The sequence below is a fragment of the Pantherophis guttatus genome, chromosome 8, assembly GCF_059756535.1.
Source record: "Pantherophis guttatus breed Tessera chromosome 8, ASM5975653v1, whole genome shotgun sequence".
NCBI lineage: Eukaryota > Metazoa > Chordata > Lepidosauria > Squamata > Colubridae > Pantherophis > Pantherophis guttatus.
This window is the reverse complement of record NC_142070.1, coordinates 81,492,711-81,509,425: the sequence shown is the minus strand read 5'-3', so window position 1 is coordinate 81,509,425 and position 16,715 is coordinate 81,492,711. Positions and strand designations below refer to the sequence as shown.

The 16,715-nt window shown below is 45.3% G+C and overlaps 1 protein-coding gene across 1 annotated transcript; it reads right to left on the bottom strand.

Moving 5' to 3' along the window:
- Nucleotides 1-856: 856 nt before the first annotated feature.
- Nucleotides 857-16,165, bottom strand: LGI2 (leucine rich repeat LGI family member 2). The gene is made up of 8 exons (XM_060688909.2): nt 15,822-16,165; nt 13,142-13,213; nt 11,761-11,832; nt 9,991-10,062; nt 8,207-8,278; nt 6,698-6,867; nt 5,088-5,252; nt 857-3,415 (listed from the first exon to the last, which is right to left on the bottom strand). The coding sequence occupies exons 1-8, from the start codon at nt 15,995-15,997 to the stop codon at nt 2,598-2,600; spliced, it is 1,617 nt and encodes a 538-aa protein (XP_060544892.1). The 5' UTR covers nt 15,998-16,165; the 3' UTR covers nt 857-2,597.
- Nucleotides 16,166-16,715: the final 550 nt, after the last annotated feature.

The following is a 16,715-nucleotide window of genomic DNA, read 5'->3' as shown; positions in this document are numbered from 1 at the left end:
TCAGTTCAGCGAATCTGGCTTCCCCGTTGACTTGGCTTGTCAGAAGGTCGCAAAAAGAGTATATCACGTAACCCTGGAAGGACACTGCAACCGTCATAAATACGAGACAGTAGCCAAGCACCCGAATTTTGATCGCATGACCCCGAGGACGCTGCAACGGTCATAACTGTGAAAAACGGTCCCAAGTCACTTTTTTCGGTGCCTGAACAGACACTAAATGAATTGTCGTAAGTCAAAGACCATCTGTAGTAATCGAAGAGATGTTTTACAAAGGAGTTGTAAAACATAGTTTCTGGTCAATCTCTGTGAACTAAGAGTACTACTGATAAAAAATAAATAAATCTGGTTTTGAGGTCTCCAGAATCTTTTATGCTTTTCTAGGGAATAAATAGAAGGAAAGGGGAATGGTGATCGTAGGAGGCAACCGTTCGTATTTCTGAAGATTTGGCTCATCGTGTTTTGTGCCACAAAGACTACTTGCCAGAACTTAATTTGCAGCCTTTTGGCCTTGCAATTATCGCAATTATTGAAATTAACTAATAAGGTCTGTTACTGCAATTAATTCTTTGAAGGACTCTTGCCTGGATTTTTCAGTGTGTGAATGCAATTAATTCACAAGAGATAAAGGGTTTTTTTGTGACAAGGAGTCTGTTTCTTGCTTCTGCTAAAGCTGGGTCAGAAGAGATTTGCTAGGTTTGGGAAAATTTACAAGATTGTGTTGCCAAGTCCACAAAACTGATTTTGTCTGGCTAAGCATCACTAGTTTTTAGGCCTTAAAAAGAAAGACTTTTTTTTTTAAAAAAAGAATGTATTCAAATGTATGTAACCAAGAATTGTCTTAACCTTGGAAAGAACAAAGCACATAGATATTGTATTTATTTTGGTAATGCATTTTAGATTATATATTTATTATTGTAAAGCCTTTTTAGAGATCGGTCTGGATAAGTTAATATGCTGTCATTATCATTGATAATGATCATAATAAAGTTCATTTTCTGTTCGGGAATACATTAGTTGGGGAAAAAAAATAATATTCCATCAGGACATTTCAAAAATTATAATAGACTCTTGGGACCCAACTCTCCTCTCCTACCAAATCCTCAAATGCCACAAAGCTCTGAATTTTATTGTTTTAATGCAAATAATCAATTTAAAACTAATGTTTCCAAAGAGATTTGGAAAATGAATTCAATTCAATTGCTTAGCTGGATGAAGCTGGATTTCTGCATCCAATTCAAGTACTGAAAAATGGTTTGAAATCGATGAGAACGTAACCAAGTCGCTCCAATAATTCAAATCAACTTTTTTTTTTTTTTGGATCAATCTGTTTGATCCGGAAATTCAACTCGATCAAATCAGCTCCAAATCCATTCTCCGTCTCAGATATTTATTTATCCTTTCAACGCACAGTTTTGGAAGGAGATGAGGATGAGTTGAAGCCAAAGGACTATTATTTCCCAGATCGTTTCAAAGGAATGTATATATCTTTTTTATCACTGGGATCGAAAGTTTAAAATAAGAATTTAAGCTTGACTTGTGCCTAAGGGGGGAAAATAAAGACTGAATGCAGAGCTGTCATGTCAAATGCCTGTTTTTTTTTGCTGTCAGTATTGAAAAGATTTCATCTTTAGCAGCTGTAAACTTCTGATAAAATCTAATTTAGCAATCAATCTTACCGTATTCATTCCGATGGACTATTGAATGCAAGTCTACCCATTAGCCAACTAGGGAAGAATATTAATTGAGTAGTCTTCTCCTTGTCCTTCTCCTCCTCCTCTTTGCAAACCCCACCCCCTTCTAATACTGATAATATTCCCTAGTTGGGTTATGAAATGTTTGCAAGAAAATAACCAAGCTCAGAGAGCACCAAAGGACCCCACTCTCCTCCTTCCTTCCTCCTTCCATCCTTCTCCTCATCTCCCTCCCCGTCCCTTCTCCTCCTCCTCCTCTTTTCACCAATCTCTTTTGATTGGTAATTCAAAAGAGATAGCGGCACCTTTCTCCAAATCAGAACGTCGGCGTGTCACTTAAGAGATTCCCCCCACTTAATTTCCCAGGGTCCAGAAACCAGAACTGCTTCGTCCTCACAAGAGACGCATCCTGTGAGCAGGATTTTCTCATCAGGATGCTAACAGTTGCAAATCACTAGAAGGAATTGCTTTCAACCTCAAAATCCCGAAGAAGAGAAAAAAAAACATCGTTTTTTTTCTCGCAGAGTCGTTGCCGCTGCTCTTCCTCTCTCTATTCGTTTCGGCGGGTTCTTCATTCCACTTTCTCAGCCGTTCCTCCTTTCAGTTTTGCATCCTTTTTAGAACTAACGCCTTTGCACACCGTCTATTGTGAGCAATAATAGGCTTTTAAAAATACCTCTTGTCAAGGGTAAAACTGGCATGGCATGCACTTAACCGAGTTAATGCATTCCCTGATTAAATAGGCAAACTTCTAAAAAGTTCCAAAAACAAAAAAAGAAAACAACCTCTTGCTGAATAATGCTAAGGGTTCTCTCTAGCTATCAAAAGTGAACAATCTGTTCTCCCCCCCCCTTTGTTTTCACGTGAAAGTATCATCCTACGTGAGTTCCCACGCTCAGGGCCGCTTCATAAACTCAAGTCAACAATGATGTGTTCGAATATTTGCGTGTGGCCTTTAAAACTGGAAGCGAAGAAGAAATCTCGCCTGTCCGTCGAAACCGCGGTGAAGGAGCGGGGCGCCTGCACGTAGATCTCCTTAAATATCTGAAAGAGGCTCTTCTCCTCATCCCACTGGAATATTTGGGAGAAGGTGTAGTCACTTCCCAGAGCGAGGTAATGATGATCCTTGAAGGAGAAAGGCTGTAGGGTCATGGCACCACGAGAAGGAAGAGCCTGGATCTCCACAAACTGCTTGCTGTTCCATTTCATGATCCTTGAATCGCCGATAAATCTGGTGAGAGAGATGTAGAGGCTGTCTTCTATCCGGAAGCTCTTCACCGCTAACACGTCTTCCATGTTGGGTATCTCACCGTGTGGGAGGAACTTTCTGGAACTCTTGTTCCACTGAAGGATAATAGGAATCTGGGAGCGACTCGACAGGATCAAATGAGATTTCCCATCTATATCAACGAATTCGGCATCCGTGTCCCGGAACCACTCGTGCAGGGACTGGTAGGAGTAGAAACCCTTGTTGTTCCATTTGTAAACCGTGGTCAAGCCAGCTTTCGAGCTATCTGCAATGACGAAGAAGGTTTCGCTCTCTATCTCGAAGAGCTCGATGTCGTTTGGCTTGGAGATGCGGGAGACTTCAATATCCTGGAACTTGACAAATTTGGTCCAGCTTTCCTCGTACTTATAAATGTGGGATCCGCCAAAGAGCTGAGCTACCACCACAAAGACTTGGTCGTCAATCAAGATAGCTTTGCAACCTACTATGGACTGGCCTGTTGACTCAAACAAAAGGATAGTGTTAGCAGAGCACGAACTGTATCTACTGTTTATGCAAGTCCTTCCTTTAAAGCAGGGGTCCCCAATCTTTCTGGGGTTGGGGGACCGGAGCAGGGGGAGGGAGAAAAGAGGGGGTAATTTTGTGGGAGGGGCAATGGCATGTGGGCCTGTGTGTTTCATTGGTTGCATGGAAGGTTATCTTGGGAACTCAAGTACAGATAGTCCTCGGCTTACAACAGTTCATTTAGTGACCTTTCAAAGTTACAACGGCCCTTAGTGACTTAGGACTGTTTGTCACCCTTACAACCAATGCAGCCTCCCCTCGGGTCACCTGATCAAAATCCAGACGCTTGGCCACTGACTCATATTTATGACGGTTGCAGGGTCACGTGCTCCCCTTTTGTGACCTTCTGACAAGCAAAGTCAAAAGGGGGGAATCCAGATTCATTTAATGACCACATGACTAACTTCACAAATGCGATGATTCCCTTAACAATGGCGGCAAGGGAAGTCGTACGATGAGGTCAAAACTCACTTTAGCAAATGCCTCACTGAGCCACAGAAACGTTGGACTCTGTCACGGTCGTAAGTCGAGGACTACCTGTACCTTAATCTTTCTCCCTCTCGTCTCCAATGAAATGTGGGCTGCACCTAGTCCTATTTTCGTCCAGTTGGAGCTCAGAAATGCATTTCTTTCCCCAGCTGGATGGTGCCTCGCAATCTCCCGTTTTGCAATTTAATGCTGATTTTAATTTTCTCCCTGGGTCCAGAGGTGGTATTCAGCCGGTTCGGTAGCGGAGATCGCGGATGTGAGTAAAACCCAACAGTAGTGGGTTTCAAATTTTTTTACTACCGGTTCTGTGGGTGTGGCTTGGTGGGCGTGGCTTGGTGGGCGTGGCAGGGGAAGGATACTGCAAAATCTCCATTCCCACCCCACTCCAGGGGAAGGATACTGTTTTGTTTTGTTTTTAAAGTTTTTATTTTTATTTCTCATAAACACATTTACATGTGCAGTCATTTCCATCATTTTTCATTCATCTTTTCTTTCAACTTTCATTTTTCATTTTTACTTTTTCGGGACTGCTCTTTTACCCTTTACCTTTACTCCAACCTTTCTTCTTCTCCTCCCCTTCTCTTCCTTCCTGTTTCTCCTCCTACTTCCTTCGTTCTTTCTCTCCTTCTCTTTCCTACTTCCCCTTCTCTTCTCCAAATCCTCTCTTCTTCCCTCCTTCTAACCTTCTCCTCTGCTCCTCTATCCGCTCCCTTTTCTTCCTCTCCTTTTCCTTTTCTTCTTTCTCCTCTTCTCTCCTCTCCTCTCTTCTCCTTTCCTCTCTCTCTCTACTCCAGGGGAAGTATACTGTAAAGTCTCCATTCCCTCCCCAATCCAGGGGAAAGTTACTGCAAAATCTCCATTTCCTCCCGATCAGCTGGGACTCGGGAGGCGGAGAATAGATGAGGGCGGGCCCAGTCAGAATTTTTACTACCGGTTCTCTGAACTACTCAAAATTTCCGCTACCAGTTCGCCAGAACTGGTCAGAACCTGCTGAAAGCCATCTCTGCTGCCCAGGTTCTCAAAACCACCTTGACAGAATGAGAAAACCCACCCCGTAACCCCCAAGTAAGCCTTGACACTTAAGAGTGGCGCATCGGGGTTTTTTTTTTTTTTACCGGTGATGTTGTCGTAACTCCGGAAGTTCTTCTCAATGTGATCCCATTCCAGCACCATGCAGTTTTCCATGCTGGTTTGCGCAATGGCCACGTAGACGTCGTTTTTGGAGTTGAAGGTGTCGATCGAGACTGACTGATAGGGCAAAATCTGATGGACAACAAAATCTGTAATCATATTTAATCGAAAACAAGCGTGTTACCATGGAACTCGGCAGGATGCAGGAAGCTGTTCGTCGCTGATTTGGAAATACTCGGCTTGGGGAAGCTAACCCCGAACTAAAAATAACACATACAGGCAGTCCCCGACTTACGACGGTTCATTTAGCGACCGTTCCAAGTTACGACGGCGCTGGAAAAAGTGACTAAAGACCATTTCTCACACTTGCAATCTTTGCAGCATCCCCGGATTCACGGGATCAAAATTCAGACGCTTGGCAACTGACTCATATTTATGACGGTGGCAGTGATCCCCTTTTGCAACCGTCGGACAAGCAAAATCAACGGGGAAGCCAGATTCACCTTAACAAGCAGGCGACTAACTTAACAAATTCAATGATTCACTTAACAACGGTGGCAAGAAAAGTCGTAAAATGGGGCCAAACTCGCCGAACAAATGTTTCACTTGATACTGGGCTCAATTACGGTCGTAATACAAGAACTACCTGTCTGTACTGTTCACATTCATTTAGATTCTCCATTCCTAGCTCATGTTGCCTGTTGTATAATCCTCAGAGGGATTTTGTACTAATCCGTGGTGAAGGCAATTAGCAACCAAGGGTGTTATTTCTTTCATGCTCTGCTTAAAAGTTGTTTAAAGTCAGCAATTTAACAGAATAACAGAGTTGGAAGGGACCTTGGAGGTCTTCTAGTCCAACCCCCTGCTTAGGCAGGAAACTCTACATCACTTCAGACAAATGGTTATCCAACATCTTCTTAAAAACTTCCCGTGTTGGAGCATCCAGAACTTCTGGTGGTAAGTTGTTCCACTGATTAATTGTTCTCACTATCAGGAAATTTCTTAGTTCTAGGTTGCTTCTCTCCTTGGTTAGTTTCCACCTGCTACTTCTTAAATTAAAGCTTAAAAGTTACAATCCCTGTTTGCACCAAAGAGACAAACTGCAGGCTCAAAGGAGGACGGATTTAACTATTTAACTATTAATTTTAACTATGAGCCACGGTGGCGCAGTGGTTAGAGTGCAGTACTGCAGGCTACTTCTGCTGACTGCCGGCTGACTGCAATTTGGCAGTTCAAATCTCACCAGGCTCAAGGTTGATCCTTCCTTCCTTCCTTCCTTCCTTCCTTCCTTCCTTCCTTCCTTCCTTCCTTCCTTCCTTCCTTCCTATCTATCTATCTACTGCAGGCTGCCAGGAGTTCGATCCTGACTGGCTCAAGGTTGACTCAGCCTTCCGTCCTTCCAAGGTGGGCAAAATGAGGACCCAGATTGTTGGGGGCAAGAGGCTGACTCTGTAAACTGCTTAGAGAGGGCTGTGAAGCACTGTGAAGCGGTATATAAGTCTAAGGGCTATTGCTATTGCTAATGGGCCATAAATACAAAAAGCCAAGTTCATCCTAACTTAACTTGCAAAGACAGTCTGTTTTACCCAAATACCTGTAGTGGTGCATTCATCGTCAAAGCTGGAGGCTTCGTTTAATTTCTTGTCCTGAAATTCTGCTGGGCCCACACACAGGACTTCCGAAACGGAGGAGTTGGTCATCTTTAGCCACAAAAACAACCACTTGGCTTTGCAATCGCACTCAAACTTGTTTCCCCTCAAGTCTCTAGAAATACAGGAAAAAGAAAAGCTTGTTTGCAAAGGGGCTTGAATCCTAAATCAACAGATCCTTGCAAGGTTTCCGTTTGGAAAAAGAGCAACGGTGCAGATTGGACCGTAGGTGAGAAATGAGAAGAAACCAGAACGGGATTTTTAAAGACAATGTTTGTCGATGAAGTTTAATTAATAAAAGCTCTTTCTGTTGTGGATATTATTTATTTATCACAAGAAGGCCAATAACAATAACAACAAACTACAACAATAATAATAGATGTATCAACCATCAGCACCAGTCAATGGTATTTAAGATACATTTTTAAATGTTCAGTTGACTGTGTTTCATGTTTAATGAATAAAAGAGATAATAATAATAATAATAATAATAATAATAATAATAATAATAATAATAATAAATAAACAAACTTGGTTGATACCTAGGATGCTGGCAGCAACCGGTATCAACCATCAGTGCCAGTCAAGGAAATTTGTGATACATTTTTAAATGTTCAGTTGACTGAGTCTCATGTTTAATGAATAATAATAATAATAATAATAATAATAATAATAATAATAATAATATCCCGATTGTAATTGGAGCCCTTGGAGCAATACCCAAAGGGCTACCCCGCTATTTAGAAATTCTAAATTTGCTGGACTTGAACATTTTGACTCTACAAAAAACCACCTTACTCGGAACAGCTTACATCCTCCGATGATACCTTAACAGTTCCTAGGTCCTTGGTTAGGACTCGAGCTGCTGAGCTATTAACCAGCCTCAAAGGCTGCGAATCTCACTAAAGATTAACAACAACAACAACAACAACAATAATAATTTCGAATACAGACGGATTGTCACTTGGAACGCAACACGCCAGATATCACAGTTGTCGAAAACCAAAACATACAATTTATTGACATCACGGTACCAGGAGACGAAGAAAAAGAACTGGAAAAAAAATCACGAAATATCGCGACCTGGCCATCGAAACTACACGGCTATGGATGAAACGTATAATAGTGATACCCGTTGTCATCGGGGCACTTGATACCATGTCCAAGAATGTTCTAAGATACATCAGCAAATTGCAGCTTCCTGCAATAACCCCAGCAGAACTGCAAAAAACTGCGCTACTCAGAACATGGTACATCTTAAGAAGGTACTTGGTTGGTCCCTAGGACGCTGGCAGCAACCCCTATCAACCATTAGCACCAGTCAGTGGTATTTTTCAAATGTGCCTCTTGCTAGCCCCAATTTCACATCCAAACAGCTCAAAAGAAAAATTCTGAATGCTGAGATAAGATTTAAAACCCACAAAACAACAACAACACGATGAAGCTCTACTTACAGTTCGATCAGAGAGTCTAAATCACTAAAGATGTCCCTTGGCAAAGCTTTAATCTGGTTATTGGCGAGAGAGCTGGGAAAGTAAAGTTAGATGTTACAATAATTTTGAAAACCGTTTAAACCAGGGGTGAAATCTAAAATTTGTTACTACTGGTTCTATGGGCGTAGCTTGGTGGGGGGGGGGGGTAATGTGACTGGGTGGGTGTAGCCATTTTTTTTTTACTTTTAAAACCCTTTTTTCTACAACCTCTTTGGCTAACAGGTTGTTAAAAAAATGTTTTCAAAAGGCTCTGAGGATCCAAGCCTCTGCCGATCAGGGAACTCAGCTTGGATCGTCAGAGCATTTAAAAGAAAAAAAAAAGGATTTTTTTTTCTTTTAAATGCCTTTGACGAGCCGCGCGATCATCAGAGGCTTTTTTTCTTTCTTTTAAAAGCATTTTTTTCAGCTGAAGTTGTAGAAAAAATGCTTTTAAAAGTAAAAAAAAAAAAAGCCTCTGATGATTGTGCGGCTTAGCTGGGCATGGGGGGGGGGCAGGGATTTTTGCTACCGGTTCTCCGAACCACCCGCCTCCATCACTACCGGATCGGGTGATCCAATCCGAACCGGGAGCATTTCACCCCTGGTTTAAACCCTAGGTAGAAAGCTGAATTCAGTAACACTGTGGTATGTTGGAAAGTTCTCAATTCCCAGTGTTTTGTTTTGTTTTTATTTATTTTTTTAAATACAAATAATACAAATATAGTACATATACATCTAAATATACAAACTATATACAAATATACAAATAAGAGCCTTGGTAGTACAGTGGTTTAATGCACCCTGTTATTAACACAGCTGCCTGCAATTACTGCAGGTTCGAATCTTGCCAAGGCTCAAGGTCGACTCAGCCTTCCATCCTTTCTAAGGTAGGTAAAATGAGGACCCAGATTGTGGGGGCAATAAGCTGACTTTGTATAAATATACAAAAGGATGAAGGCTATTGCTTAACGCATTGTAAGCCGCCCTGAGTCTTTGGAGAAGGGCGGCATATAAATCAAATTAAATATAAATATATATATATATATATATATACAAACAAATTTGCTGAAAGGACTGTGTTGTGGAGTTGTGCTTTTTGCAGGACAACCCATGCCTAAGAGGCTGCACCTGTGTTCAACAGCGAAGGGTCACAGGGAAAAATAAACATCCTGCAGGAAGCATAGGATGAGTTTCAGGATGTGTAACTTCGGACGGTCATTAAATGAACTGTCGTAAACTGAGGACTACATCTACTCAGCCAGCGTAACAGCATGCTGAGGTGTTAAGCCAGGGGTGGGCTGCTGGAGGTTCGCCGTAGTTCGGGAGAACCTCTAGCTAAGATTCTGAGCAGTTCGGAGAACCCCCAAATCCCACTCCTGGCTGTCCCACCCACCCTTCCCCTTCCAGGAGTCCCCACGCGGCCCGTTTTGGATGCAGGGAAGTGCAGGGTGCGCGTGGAGGCTCAGGGAGGGTGAAATACGCGCCTACTGGAAGTTCGGGAAGGCCGGAAACAGGCCCGTTTCCAGCCTCCGGAGCCTGGGGAGGCCGTTTTCACTCTCCCGGAGACTTGAGGAAAGCCTCCGGAGCCCGGGGAGGGCAAAAACACACACACACACACGCCGTGGTGGAGGAGGCCGACTAGGCCACACCCACCATAGCCATGCCCACCCAGCAACCAGGCAGAGAACCCCTTGCTAAAATGTTTGAAGCCCACTCCTGTGTTAAGCAAGATATAAATTAGCGTGAAAACAACAATAACAACTTACAGATGAGTCAAGTCTCGGAGACCCCGAAATGCATTTCTTGAAATGGTTTCAATTTTATTTCCTTCAATAAACCTACGCAAAAAGGGGGATACAGAGACAGAAAGACATAAACGGTCATTAGGGGTGTGAAAAAACAGTCACAAGTCACATTTTCCCCCCAGTGATGTTGTAACATCGACTGGTCACTAAACGAACGGTTGTAATTTGAGGAGGGCCTATACTTCGGGGAGTTGTGGAAATGGGAACCAAAATCACACTTCAGCTTCGGACTTCCAGGGATTAGAGCAGAATTCCCCAACCGTTCCAGCTTTGCGGACCGGCAGAGGGGGGCAGGGGAATAATTCGGCATGAGTGGCGGGCACGTGCGCCTGTCCCATGTGCAAATGCAGTTCCAGTGGTGGGATTCAAATAATTTAACAACCAGTTCTCTGCCCTAATGACCGACTGGGTGGGCGTGACCATGGTAGGCGTGGCCAGGGGTGTGACAGGCAGCACTCAGCCTCCCCCCCTGGGAGCAAAAATGGGCCGCGGTGGGAGAAAACACCACCCCCGTGCCTCATTTTGGGCCTAGGTGGCCTCCCTGCACTTACCTGGGAGCCAAAATGGGGTGCGCGGAAGGGGCGGGGAGGGGAGGGGCCGAGCCAGCCAGCAATTTAACTACCGGTTCATTGAAACCAGCCCGAACCGGCTGAATCCCACCACATGTCCTTGCTTGCTGCTTGCACGAGTGGAGATGTGCATGAGTGTGTGTTCATTTGCCACTTCCGCGCCCTGGTTTCGAACAACTCAAGGCCTGGTACTGTGCTGCAGCCCGGGATCCCTGGATTAGAGGCTCCTTGTTGTGGTCTGCCAGCAGCCTGCGGAGCTGGCTGTGGAGTCAGACAGTGAGGAGGCTGGGGAGGAAAATGGGCCAGTCCCGGACTCAGGGGAAGGCCCAGATGAGGGCTCTGTGTCGGAGGCAGAGATGGGGCCAGGGCCATCTGGGAGCGATGCGCAGACTCCGGAGCCTCCAGAGGCGGACAGCAGAGAGGCAGAGGAACAGGAGGAGCCTGTTCCTAGTGCACGCATGCAAAGAGCTGCCCGAAGGCAAGAGTAGCTAAAGCAAAAAGGACAACTCAGGAGTAAGGCCAGGAGATGATTGGCCCCTCCCAGAAAGCTTAAAAGAGCAGCAACGGCTTTTGGGATCTTTGTAGGAAAGCAACGTTGCTACATTTGTTTCTTGTCGGCATCTCTTCCTTCTGAACTTCATGGGGTTTTGCCAAGGAAAGCCTTTGGCAGGGTGTCAAAGAAGACAAAGGTTTGTGATAAGGCCGAAGGACTGTTTATGAAGGACTTGTTTTGGAATTAATTTGGACTAAGCTGAGAATGAAGTAATTCTCAGCTGTTCTAATAAAATATGTTTGTTTAGGACTGATTGTGTCTGGTAATAACTACTTGGGCCTAGCTCACAACACTCCTATGCTTGCTCTCTCTCTCACACACACACACATACATGCACACACACACAAACAAACACACACACACACAACCCCAGAACATCTGCAGATGCAGAGCGTCAGAATGTTGGGGTTGCAAAGATGCAGAAGCTGCTATCTTGCCACTAACGATTTTCAACAGAAGGTAGAATTTGTGGCACGTGGGATGAATCACGATCGAGCGGAAATGTTTTCGGTCGGAGGACAAAATTCGCTGCTTATAAACGATCAGAAAACAAAACCGTCCTTCCTTTTTTTAAGTCTTTGCAGGAGGTAGCAAAAGCAGCTGACTCACAGGTACTCAAGATGAAAAAGTCCACCGAAGGCGTCGTCCCTTATGACGGTAAACGAGTTAGAATTCAGCAGCCTTAAAAAAAAATAAAAAATGGAAATGTAGGTATCAAGGTTTTTTTAAAAAAACAACAACAACAAACACATCGTTATGGTTAGTCCTCGACTTACCACAACGGAGCCCAGACATTCTGTTGCTAAGTGACGCAGATGTTAAGTTAGACGTTACTAACTTAACCACTTGCAGCAATTCGTTTAGCAACGGGGGCAAAGCAGCGCATAAAATGGTTTGGGCCCATTTTATGAGCTTTCTTGTCCCCGTTGTTAAATGAATCACTGCCGTTGTTAAATTAGTAACACGGTTGGTAAGTGAATCTGGCTTCCCCCCTGACTTTGGTTAGGGAGTGGTGAGGAATGGAAGGATTTATGTTCCTTGCAGACAGCTGGTCATTTGCATCCTTTTAGAAAGTTGTTGAGGCCACTTGGAGGCTTATCTGTGTCCTGAGTGGTGCAAATGGGGATGGAGCCTTCTTGGAACTGCTGAAAGGATCTCGTGTTGTGGACTTCACACCATTCATTCAATGGCTGGTGTGAGTGTGCGTTGTAGCCAGGTGTGGGGATGAGGAGTTATTATTTTTATTTTATCTGTTTTATTTTTTATTTTTTCCTACATTTGTTTTTATTGCCTGTAAGCCGCCTAGAGGTGCCGTGAGTGAATAGGCGAGTGTGTAAATGACCAATAAAAGAGAATATTTGTAGCTCAGGGTTGAAAATGAGGAGTCCTTGATACTCTCTGAGCTTGTTTTCTTGCAGACGTTTCATGACCCAGCTAGGGTATATCATCAGTGCTAGTGCTAGTTAGGATAATAAAACCTCTGCAAGAAAACAAGGAAGCTCAGAGATCACCAAGGACCCCTCGCTATATAAATGGTCTAAAATAAATAAATAAACCATAAAGGGATCTCCAGCCAATGACTAGCTTGGGGAGAGATAGATAGATAGATAGATAGATAGATAGATAGATAGATAGATGGAGGGATGGAGGGAGGGATGGCTAGATGATAGATAGATAGATATGGATGGATGGATAGATAGATAAATGGAGGGATGGATGGATGGATAGACGATGGATGGATGGATGGATGGATGGATGGATGGATAGATAGAGGGATGGATTGATAGATATAGATACTTATAGATACATACATAGATAAATGATACATACAGATAGAGTTATAGATAAATAGAGAGTGAGTGAAAGAGAATAGCGATAGAAATAGATAGATGGGGGATAGAAAGAGAGAGAGAGAGAGATGGATAGGATAGTTAAGACAGATAGACAGATAGATAAACCACTCAAACATATCCACCTTCGTAATACTTACAGCAACTGCAAGGAAGGCAGGTGAGAAAACATTTTCTCTTTTATTTCGGGAAAGGTTCCATTGACCACGCTCCTAAAAAGAGGCAGCAGGACGGAAAAATCAGTAGGAGCCCATCTCAATACGTTTTACTAGAACTTCTGAAACTTGGTGCCCTCAGATAACAGAGTTGGAAGGGACCCTTGGAGGTCTTCTAGTCCAACCCCCTGCTCAGGCAGGAATCCCTACATCATTTCAGGCAAAGGGTTGTCCAGTCTCTTCTTAAAAACTTCCAGTGATGGAGCTTTCACAACTTCTGGAGGCAAATTGTTCCACTGGTTAAGTCAAGAAATTTCTCCTTAATTCCAGGTTGCTTCTCTCCTTGATTAGTTTCCCTCCATTGCTTCTTGTCCTTTTCCTGCTTGGGCAGGGGGTTGGACTAGATGACCTACAAGGTCCCTTCCAACTCTGTTATTCTATTCTATTCCTTCCCTTCTTTCCGCAATGTCTATGTCCTACAATGCAACAACAAATCTACACAGATATTAGTAACATGTAGGGGTTGAGGCACAAGCAACCTGATTCATGTGGGTCCCTATTTTATCTGCCAGCTCTTCCTGTATCCCACGTGTCCCTTTCTTTTCCTACAGTCAATCAATCAATCAATCAATCAATCAATCAATCAATCAGAATAGAGCTGGAAGGGAGCTTGGAGATCTTCTAGTCCAACCCCCTGCTCAAACAGGAGACCCTGGCCCATACCATTTCAGACAAATGGCTATCTAGTCACTTCTTAAAGATCTCCAGAATTGAAGCACCCACGACTTCTGGTGGCAGGCTGTTCCACTGGTTAACTGTCCTCACTCTTAGGAACTTTCTCCTTAATTCCAGGTTGCTTCTCTCCTTGATTAGTCTCCATCCATTGATTCTTGCCTTCTGATGCTTTGGAAAATAGCTTGACTCCCCCCTCCTCTTTGTGGCAGCCCCTCAAATACCGGAACACTGCTATCAGGTCCCCCACTCCTAACCCCCCCGTCTTTCTTTTCTCTAGATTAGCCATGCCCAGTTCTTGCAACCATTCTTCATGTCTTCATACGAAAATGTGAAAATATGTTTTCATATGAAAATGTGAAAATATGTTTTCATATGAAAATGTGAAAATATGTTTCCATATGAAAAGTCATATGTTTTCATTGCCTGGCTAGGTGGCTCAGTGGCTAAGACACTGAGCTTGCCAGCCAGGAAGTTTGGCAGTCCGGGCGGTTCGAATCCCTAGTACAGCTCTCCTGTGTGAGCAGGAGGTTGGACTAGATGACCTCCGAAGTCCCTTCCAACTCTTGTTACTGTTACTATTTTGTCCTCCAGGCCCCCTCCCAAGCATCCTTCTCTGCATTTCCCCCAAAGTCTCAGCCGCCAATCATCCTTCCCTGCCAGTGGTGAAATTCAAATTTTTTTTACTACTAGTTCTGTGGGCGTGGCTTGGTTGGCATGGCAGGGGAAGGATACTGCAAAATCCCCATTCCCTCCCCACTTCTGGGGGAAGGATATTGCAAAATCCCCATTCCCACTCCACTCCTGGGGCCAGCCAGAGGTGGTATTTGCCGGTTCTCCGAACTACTCAAAATTTCCGCTACCGGTTCGTCAGAACCTGTCAGAACCTGCTGGATTTCACCCCTGTTCTCTGCCTTTCCCCCAAAGTCTCTGCCTCTTTTTTTGTATGTGTGTCACCTGGTGCCCAAACTGGGATGCAGAATATTCCAGGTGTGGCCTTAGGAAGAAGGCTGGTACGGACACTTCACCGGATTTTGATTCCCTGCCTCCGTTTTTATACCACCCATTAGCTTCTCTCCCCCACTCTTTTTTTTAAGCTTAGAACTTTGTTTTAATAGCTTCAAGTCGCCGTTGTTGTTTTTTAACAACTTTTCAAACACGGGTGCTGTTTAAATCGAGTTTCCGGGGAACCTGTCCAGCATCAGCACCACAGCCCATCCTCAGGAAGATGGAAGCTGGGAAGCAGAAGACCCCCTCACCCACCCACTCCTGCTGCCCTCTCTTCCTCTCCTCCCAGCCGACTCCCGAACTGAGGAGGGGGGAGGTAAAGTGGCTGGTCCTCCTTTGCAGCCCCTGCCTCCCCTCCCCTCCCCTCCTCCCTTCCCTTCCTTTCCCCTCCTCTCTCCTCCCTTGCCTTCCCTTCCCTTCCCCTCTCCTCCCTTCCCTTCCCTTCCCCTTCCCTTTCCTCCCCTCCCCTCCCTTGCCTTCTCTTCTCTTCCCTTCTCTTCCCTTCCCTTCCTCTTTCCTTCCCTTTCCTTTCCTTTCCTCCCCTCCCCTCCCTTGCCTTCCCTTCTCTTCCCTTCTCTTCCCTTCCCTTCCTCTTTCCTTCCCTTTCCTTTCCTTTCCTCCCCTCCCTTGCCTTCCCTTCTCTTCCCTTCCCTTCCTCTTTCCTTCCCTTTCCTTTCCTCCCCTCCCCTCCCTTGCCTTCCCTTCTCTTCCCTTCCCCTCCCCTCCCCTCCATTGCCTTCCCCTCCCCTCCCCTGCCTTGCCTTGCCTTCCCTCCCCTCCCTTCCCTTCCTCTTTCCTTTCCTTTCCTTTCCTCCCCTCCCCTCCCTTCCCTCCGCTCCCTTCCTCTTCCCTTCCCTCCCCTCCCCTCCCTTCCCCTCCCCTCCCCTCCCCTCCCCTCCCCTCCCTTGCCGTGCCCGGCACTTACAAGGAGCTAATATCTGCAGGGAGGCTCCGCGGCACGTTGGCCGACCCCACGCAGATGATGGATTCCTTGGTGCAGCTGCAAGTGGCCGGGCAGCGGAGCAGCTTCCTCGGCTGGGCGCGCTGCACCAAGCCCGCCGCCGCCAGCAGCAGCAGCAGCAGCCCGAGAGAGGTGGCCATGCTCCGCTCCTGGCAGCCTGGCTTGCCCTCTCTGCGCGGCGGAGGCGTTTGCAGCTGCTGCTTCTGCTGCTGCTGCTGCGAGTGGCGCGGGAGGCAGGCAGCATTGCTGCAAAAAAAAAAAAAAAGGAGGCTCGTTCGAGAGCCGCTCCCAGCTCGCGCTTCCTTCGGATTTCAGCTGCTGCCGTTGCTCTTGCTGCCAAAGCCGGCAGCCGCGAGCTTGCTTTCTTTCCCTCTCTTTCTCTCTCTTTCCCTCTCTCTCTCTGTGCAAGGGTTTTTGCAGCTGCTGCAGCTGCGGATCTGCCTCTCCGCCTCTTTCTCCTGAATTATTCAGCTCTTTCCCCCCCCCCAAAAAAAGGCTACTTTGCGGGGGAGGGGTAGAGCTGCTTCGCTTTTTTTTTTTTAAAATTTGATTTATATGCCGCCCTTCTCCGAAGTCTCAGGGCAGCTTACAGTGCGTTAAGCAATAGCCTTTATACTTTTGTACATTTATACAAAGTCAGCTTATTGCCCCCACAAACTGGGTCCTCATTTTACCCACCTTCGAAAGGATGGAAGGCTGAGTCAACCTTGAACCTGGGGAGATTCGAACCTGCAGTAATTGCAGACAGCTGGTGTTAAATTACAGTGCCTTGTCTGCAGAGCTATCCAGGCTCTTGCAAAGGAATGGGGTGTTGCCTGCCTGCCTGGGTGTCTTTAACCCCGAGTCCCACCTGGTGAG